General features: G+C 40.6%; 1 protein-coding gene across 1 annotated transcript in view; it reads left to right on the top strand.

Moving 5' to 3' along the window:
* The first annotated feature begins 422 nt into the window (after positions 1-422).
* Positions 423-8,429, top strand: part of LOC122867279 (cerebellar degeneration-related protein 2-like) — a 9,922-nt gene continuing 1,915 nt past the window's right edge. The window contains exons 1-6 of the mRNA XM_044177865.1: positions 423-711; positions 1,497-1,609; positions 3,955-4,103; positions 4,188-4,340; positions 6,487-6,706; positions 7,336-8,429. The exon at positions 7,336-8,429 is cut by the window's right edge and continues 1,915 nt beyond it. Coding sequence (XP_044033800.1) covers positions 630-711; positions 1,497-1,609; positions 3,955-4,103; positions 4,188-4,340; positions 6,487-6,706; positions 7,336-7,947 — 1,329 coding nt within the window. The 5' untranslated portion in view covers positions 423-629 and the 3' untranslated portion in view covers positions 7,948-8,429. The remainder of the gene's footprint in view (positions 712-1,496; positions 1,610-3,954; positions 4,104-4,187; positions 4,341-6,486; positions 6,707-7,335) is intronic.

Raw genomic sequence — 8,429 nt, 5'->3', positions numbered from 1 at the left:
AACACTTTGTGCTCCTCACTTGAAAAGTGCTATAAAAACAAATGAATATATAGAAATAAATATTATTATGCTGAGAAACATAGGCTGTATGTTTTTTATTTTAATATTTCATATTTAAAAATAATTATTTCATTAGAGCTAAATAAATTTTAATTGTAGCCTGCACAGTGCTTATTTTTACCGGTCAAACTCTTTGATTAAACAGTATGTGACTATGGTTCAAAAGTAGGCTACGGATTGGGTGTTTATAATAGCCTAAAGGCCTTTAATCACATTGAAATTCATCATTTACATTCAAGTTTTTACAACATTTATCCCATTTGTTAAGTTAATGTTCTTCAGCAGACTGGTCTGTATGAGCTGTCATTTCCTTCCCTCCTGTACAAGAGCAGCTGGCTGCAACATGGTCACCAAGGCTGCTTTTATTTTGAATTCCCAGACCGGAAACGTGTTCAGCGCAGCAGCGTCTCGTCCGTCTGTCCGGAGCTGAGCGCACACCTCTGCCGGCTGCAGGCGTGCTGACAGCGGATGCGGGCTGAACCGTAGATCACCGTTTGTGAAACTCCGTCTTTGTCATGTTTAAAAACCGGATTAATCCTCAAACTGTGTGACTGCCTTTAACCGCGAAGATGTTGACAGACATGATAGTGGAGGAAGAATTTGAGATCAAGGAGGAGGAACCGTGGTACGACAAGCGAGACCTTGAACATGGTACAATTTCCTTTCAGCCTTTGTCTCTGAAGCCTTAAAGATGAGGAACCATTGATCATTTATCTAACAGTCAAATAACAAAAATAGCGACATTACAGCTGTAATAGAGGGATATAGGACATTTGTATTACAAATTCACTATTAAGCCCTGCAGGTGCACAGCAGGTTCAATTTGTAGGAATTTCTGTGTGATTTTCTGAACGTGTAATCTTTATTATTTTTAGTCAGGATGTTTTATTTAATCTGCAAGCCGTTTTAGTGGAAATGAAGCACCTTGAAAGGATGCATGAAAAGGCAGGAGTCAGCAGGACACTCACATATGCGGCAACGTGAAAAAACAGAAAAGGTCTTTCTGAAATGAAGAAGTGGCTTTGACTTCCTTTCATCCCTTTTGTCTCTAATGCATGCTTTTACACTAAAGCTTATGGGTGTGTGTGTGTGTAATATTCCCTTCTAATGTTGCTTATTTTCATCCCAATTGTGCCATCTTTACTATTTCTTTGGGATTTTTTTGAATGTTAGACGAAAGAAGGGCAAATGACAAGTGAGTCAGGTAAATTAATAGGTACAAAAGAAATAACCAGCAGTCCTTGCTCATTAAAAGACCTTGAATATTCAATTTGTAAAGGTGGATAAACCCTGTGGCACATATTTTAAAAAGTGGGTTACTGGATTCCTGCCAACAACCACAAAACCTCACAAAGCTGCTTGTAAGGTTCCTGTGTGTGTGTCCATCAGTGAGACTAAACTAACAGTTGTGGTTCCTCTCTCCGTCTTTCCCGCAGACCTGCAGCTGGCAGCCAAGCTCGGGAAGACGCTTCTGGAGCGAAACAGGGAGCTGGAGCAAGGGCTGCAGCAGATGTACTCCACCAACCAGGAACAACTGCAGGAGATCGAGGTAAACAGATGTCTGTCAGCTGTCTCACCTGTCTGACTTTGTATCTTTGTATCCAAAATTCACTGTTGCCCTAAACAGAGCCTCCGTTAGATCAGGATATACTGTAAATGAAAAGGTTGGCTTGGGAAAAGTGGTCAAACTGTCAGTGAAGTACCTGCCGTGTTCATGAAGCACTCATTTCCTCTTAAATGCAGTATTAAGTTGTATCATGACAAGTTTATAATGCATTACAAAGGCCTAAAATTAGCCTAGAGGAAAAATACAACATGCTGCTGTACAAGGGCTTAATTTCCACTGGGGATCAGGGAGGGCGAAGTCCCACTCACTTTTACAGTTTCAGTTTGATTCATTCACTAAACCAGTGTCCTCTCACTGTCCAGCCACCAAAACCCAGGTGGGAGAAGCTCTGACACTCTCACAGCATTTCAGCTTACAAGCATTAGCGAGTGATTTTTCAGACTGTTTTGCCCCAGATTTTGCTTTTCAGGCAACATACAAGCTGCCCTACCTTCTTGGTGGAGGCTGTTTTGGTTGTATGCAGCTTGTGAGGACAACCTGCAGACACTACTCAGGGCTGAAAATACCACCAACTCCTCTGCATATTCGGGCTAAAAAACTATTGAGCTGTAAATATATTTACATATAATTCAATAAAACATTATTCATTGACTTTAAAGGCTAATTGTTGACAATGGAAATAGAAACATAATGACAATATTTATCAAAGTATCAGGTCTCTATTAAGGAACTTATATGTGATTATTGGGTTAGTGCTTTATAATGCAACACGGTATGTGGCTTTTTTTGGTACACTATTATGTAAAGCATGATAATTTAATCATAATTTATTATTTGCTAGATAATATAAATGTATATAAATTAAGAAAGTAACATTGATATTACTTTCGTTGTTGTTGCGTCCCCCCCACTGAAACCAAACCTACGTCCTTGCTGCTGTATACTTGTCCTCTCTCTGTGCATGCAGGATTTCCAGTTGACCTTTGATTAAATCATTAGTTCAAGGTCTTATTTCAAACTAAAATTACAGAAATTCAATATTTAGCTTTAGGTTTTGCAGATTTCCCAGATTTCAGACCTAGCTTTAATTTCCTTGAGTAAGGAAGGCACTAAATCCATCCCTACATGTCGCTGTTGACATACAGCATTAATCTCTTAAGACCTGTACTAAATACTTGTGACGTCACAGGTCTGATTCCAGCTCATGAGCTGTGTTGCAATTAATTACCTGCTTTACTGTCACTCTTTACTGGCCTGAAAGGTATCTAACAAGGCGGACATGCCATGATAGTCTTTAAAAATAGAACTAACCTGTTCAACGTTGACATACTGTACATACATGTTATTCATTGACTTGTGACTGTGTATGTCCAGTGTACCTGCTAACAGCAGGTCTGTTGTCGCTGTGAAGTTGATGTTCAGTGTTGTTTCTGTCTGTAGATTTTTCCAGCAGGCAGATTAAATGACGAAAGGTTCAAAGTGTCACGGCTGCAGCGGCTGATAAGATAACTTGTTCTTAAAGAAATTGTTACTTAAAGGAACCACTGATGGAGCTTTTAGAGACATTTAGGTGTTACTGGGAAACATAAAACGTTAGATTGTCTCTTTACATTTCTTGGAGGTTGCACTTTTATTTCTTGGCTGTTCTGCTGTATAAAACAATGTATATTAGCAGCTAAAACAACTAATTAATAATAATGATAGGGGTTTGGTTCCCTTATGAGTGCCATTTTAATTATTAGAAACTATTGACTCTGGTGGTAGTTTGACCTATTTGACCTTATTATTGATTTGTTTGAATTGTCCACATATTTCATGTTTTGTAGTAAAAACATTACATTTAACCATTCAGATTAATCAGAAAAAGGAGACATGATTTCCCTTTGTTGTAGTGATGCAGTCCATCATACAACTTCTTACAACTTTTCAAGGAAACTCAAACTCCTAGAAACGTTTACCCGCAGTGTTAGCTGTCATTTATTTACTGTTTCTATACTCTTTTATTTGTCTCTTTAAAAACATCCTTTCTGTTATGATTTTGATGTTCCTGTTTCTTGGTCGTTTTATGTGTATTTTTCATCTTTTGTGAAGCACATTGTGTTGGATCTTTTTGTATAAAATGTGCTATATAAATAAAGTTTTATTGTATTTATTATAGTGTGATGTATAATGTCCATCTAACTAATAATAATAATAATAATAATAATAATAATAATAATTAATAATAATAACAGACTGGATGTCTCGTTATCATAGATATCACAGCTGTTGATGTACAACAAACCCTCCTCACTCTGGTCTGAACACTTCCTCTGTCTCTCCTCTAGTATCTGACGAAGCAGGTGGACCTTCTCAGGCAGGTCAATGACCAGCATGCTAAAGTGTACGAGCAGCTGGACGTGTCGGCCCGAGACCTGGAGAAGAGCAACCACAAACTGGTTCTGGACAACAGGACGGCCCAGCAGAAGATCCAGGGGTAAGATGGGAGATGTGGATTATCTGTCTTTTGGACTAAAATATCCCTCATTAGTAATCTCAGAGCTGCGTTTTCTCTGCGCAGGCTGACAGAAACGGTGGAGCTGCTGCAGACGCAGGTGGAGGAGCTGCAACACCAGGTGGAAGAGCTGAAGTTGAGTCCTTCTCAGCCTCAGAAGTGGCCACCTCGCAGCACTCAGAGTGTGTCCTGCCTGAAAGAGCTGCAAAACACACTCAGGTGAGGATACTCAAATACTGTATTTGTATCATTAGTGCTGAAAAGATTAGTTGATTAATGAGAAGACTAGAAACTAGAAGCTAGACTAGAAACAGGTGGAAACAGCTAGCCTGGCTCTGTCCAAAAGTTAAAAATATTCTGGCTACCAGCACCTCTAAGGCTCGCTAATTAACATTTTATATCTTGTTTGTTGAGTCTGTACAAAAATTTGCTTTAGAGGTGCTGGTAGGTGGATTTTGTTACCTTTGGACAAATCCAGGCTAGCTGTTTCCACCTGTTTCTAGTCTTTATGCTAAGCTAAGCTAACCACCTGCTGGCTGTAGTTTCACATTTAACGTCCAGGCACAACAGTGGTATCAATCTTCTCGTCTAACTTTTGGCACGAAAGAAAATAAGCGTATTTCCCAAAGTGTTGAACTATTTCATTTAAGATGTCACTTTGGGCTCAGGGAACTTGTGAGGACATTTTTCTTTTTTTAATACTGTATAGATTAAATGATTAATTAAAAAGAAATGAGGAGTAAATTAATTGATAATGAAAATAATGATCAGTTGCAGCACCATTTATCATACACACAGGACACATACAATAAACAAATCCAAAGACCAGTTTAGGGTCTCGCACAGGAAACGAAAAAAACTAATTACTTGAAACTGAAAAACGTCTTCAGTATGAAGCTCAGGTGTCTCTTGTTAATGTATTTTGATGGGAGGAGAGCTAAGGTATTAACTTATTCTTTAACCTGGTTAAAAAAAAAAAATCTTAATTGCATTGTCACTGATCCAGAAGCTCTTTGTAAGCTTCAAGAAGGGAAGCAGCAAATCCTCCACTGAGTCCTTCTGGCTTTAGCCTTCCCCTCTTTGTGCTAATCCTACTGGCTGGCAGTTGGCCATTTCTACCTCACAGCAGTCCTACTCTGAATGGTTCATGCTGTGGTCACTTCCTCTTGGCCTGGACCGTCCTGTGGTGTGACAGGTTCATTCACTGCCTGAGGTTAGTCTCTTGTGTGTAATCCAGTTAGGACTGCTCCCTCAAAACATCCAGGTCAGATGGATGGAAATTTCACTGATAAACACGACAGAGAGACACGAGACAGGTCTGAACTGAACTCCGTGTTGGTGGATGAGGTTGGAAGGGAGGAGGTCAAAGTCTGAGCTGGAGGGCACGAACATGTCTCAATATCTCTCTGAGGTTGCGATTCTTCAGCTGATTTCTAATCTACTCTGATAAGGTCTTGATTCCTTGCTTAGTGCGCTTTTCTTTGCCTATCTGCTGTTTTAAACATCACATTATGCCTCTACGGTGTTATGAGTTTGAACCTGGCTCGAGACCTTTGGTACATGTGGTCATCATCTCTCTCCACTCTGCATTTCTTGTCACTTTTCACTTTATTTTGCCTCGTTATCAAGTTAAGCAATATTACACAGGAGGGTGTGTATGTTTTTTGCATAGTCCCTGAAAAATAAACTAATAAATAAATAAAATAAAATGGTCTTTATTAGCAAATGAAGTTTCCTCAGTTGTCGTGGAACTGTAGATGTTCAAACTTTCCATTATTCTGAGCACGTTTCTTGTCCATGTTGGCTTAAAAGCTTTAGCTATGCTAGCGCAGTGGCTCTATGTCGGTAATGTCGGTTTGTCGGTCGGTCGAAATATCTCATCAACCTTTGAATGGATTGCCATGAAATTTTGAACAGATATTCATGGTCCCCTGACATGATGATGGCACCATCATCGGGTCAAAAGAAAACAAGATATAACGGGTTAATTTGTGAGCTTTAGAGCAGGAAGGTGGATTTTGTTAACTTTTGACAGAGCCAGGGTAGCTGTTTCCTCCTGCTTTCAGTATTTATGCTAAGCTAAGCTAGTCACTTGCTGGCTCTAGTCTAGTTTACCGTACAGATGTGAGAGTGCTATCGATCTTCTTATCTAACTGTTTGCAAGAAAGAGAATAAGTATTTCCCCAAATGTCAAACTAACCTTTAATAGACTGCCAAAGTCTACTTGACAATAGATTTGATCAACATTCATCATATTGAAAAATAAGAAAAATCCAATTAAAGCCAATCGGAAATCAAGCACTATAAAAATGTATGTATGTATGTAAAAATGCATATAGTTATAAGTGTCTGTGTCTCTGTGCAGGTACGACTACGACCCTGACGAACCCTCAGACGGCCTTGAGTCCTCCGACATGTCATGGCACGAGGAGGAGCAGGCGTCACTGCGACAATCCCTCCACACCCTCCAGACTCAGTTTGCCAGTGAGCGCGCTCAGAGGGAGGAGTTGGCGCGAGAGGCCGAGCTGCTTGCTGGTGAAAATGCAGCGCTGGAGCAGCAGCTGGCCGGGATGGAGGGGTGTCAGGTATGTCTCACGCATATCTCTCACCTGTGCGTTTGTTTAGCACAGTACACATACACAAACAAATTAAGTGAGCAACACGTGCTTTTGTCCTTCTGGAGTTCTTGAATTTTGGTCCCAGAATTCCCAAACAGGAAATGAATAGAGACAATGACATAAAAGTACTTCATAGTGATGTTGCTACATTTTCAGATCTCAACTTTGAATAATAACTTATAACAATAATAATAATAATAACTTTGAATACCTAACATGACTGATCCTTTATCCTTTACCTTTACATGTTCCTCTAAAGAATAAGAAAATTCTTTGGTTCATGAAAACCTTTAAAATCACGCTGATAAACTCAAAAACGCATGGTTTGAGGTTTTCACTTAATGATAATATGGTCCTGTATAAGGCTTTGATCTAAAAATAAAACGCAACATTTCAAAGAAATAAAAACAGAATTTTTATTAAATGAAGTAAAACAACAGTGGCAGCACACGGATACTTTTAAATCACTCATAAAGTCATAAAGCATCAGACTCACTCTTGGTCTTTCTGAAACAACATGTCAGACTCAGAGTTCAGTTTGCGTCTGTCCTCTCGGACATCATCTCTTTTCTAAATCATTTTTCTCTCTGCTTCAGGCCAGAGTAGCTGAGCTGGAGCGCGAGGCCGAGGAGCTTCGTCAGCTCTGGAAATCAGAGACTTCCACAAGATCCACCAGGCCGGACGTCATCCACAGCCTGCTGCCCAACTCGATGTTCCTCAACCCGGAGGAGGAGATTGAAGGGGATGCAGCTGCAGCTAAAAGCCCCTGGGTCCTGAAGCGCTGGGACAGTGAGCGGCTGATGAAGATGACGCAGATGCCCGATTCTCCTAATAGGATCTACGACCACGAGTGTTCCTGCGTGCGCCGAGCCGAGGTGGTGAAGTATCGCGGGATCTCGCTGCTCAACGAGGTCGACGCCCAGTACAGTGCCTTGCAGGTGAAGTATGACGAGCTGCTGCAGCGCTGCCACCTGGGGCTGCAGGAGGAAGAGCAGGATGGCCAGAGCCACAAGTCGGTCCAGACTTTGTCCCTCGCCACCGCTTGCCCTGCTCTGACCGACATGGAGGACTTTGAGGACGACTTTCACCAGCCAGAGTACAAGGAACTTTTTAGGGAAATTTTCTCCCGCATTCAGAAAACCAAAGAGGATCTGATTGAAAACAGAGGGAGACCCTCAGCTGGTGAAGAGCTACCTATTTTGCATTAGTTGCTTCCAAAAAAAGAAAGAAAAAGACCTGCTGCAAGATTTTGTCTTCCAGTTACAGAGTGACTCTTTGGAAAGACTTTTACAGCAGCACATGAAGCTCTACTCTTCGCTGTATGTTTTTTGTCCAGAAATGGTGATCGCCATGCAAAAGGGGTTAAGAGATGAGAGTGACGCAGGAACAAGAAGGCCAAACACCACCAGCTCATGTCTCAGATGTGGCTCATTTTGCACAGAAACACCAGTGCCTAACTCTGCCGTCTCTACTGTACAATCACTCTACCTCACTTTGCACAACCCTGCTCACAAACAAGTTCTTGAGGAAATCATTTCTGGGTCTTCTTTTCATAAGCTGTATCGGTAACACTTTATTTTTTACGGGTCTCATAGTTTCCTATAATTTCCTAGAAAGAAATTGACACGTTAATGTAAATTCACAGAAAGGTTCCTGGAAAAGACGCTGACATAAAGATGTAATTTGGTAC

This window comes from Siniperca chuatsi, linkage group LG20 (assembly GCF_020085105.1).
Source record: "Siniperca chuatsi isolate FFG_IHB_CAS linkage group LG20, ASM2008510v1, whole genome shotgun sequence".
NCBI classification, from domain to species: Eukaryota; Metazoa; Chordata; class Actinopteri; order Centrarchiformes; family Sinipercidae; genus Siniperca; species Siniperca chuatsi.
Note: the sequence above shows the minus strand (reverse complement) of the source record. Positions and strands in the feature narration are given on the sequence as shown.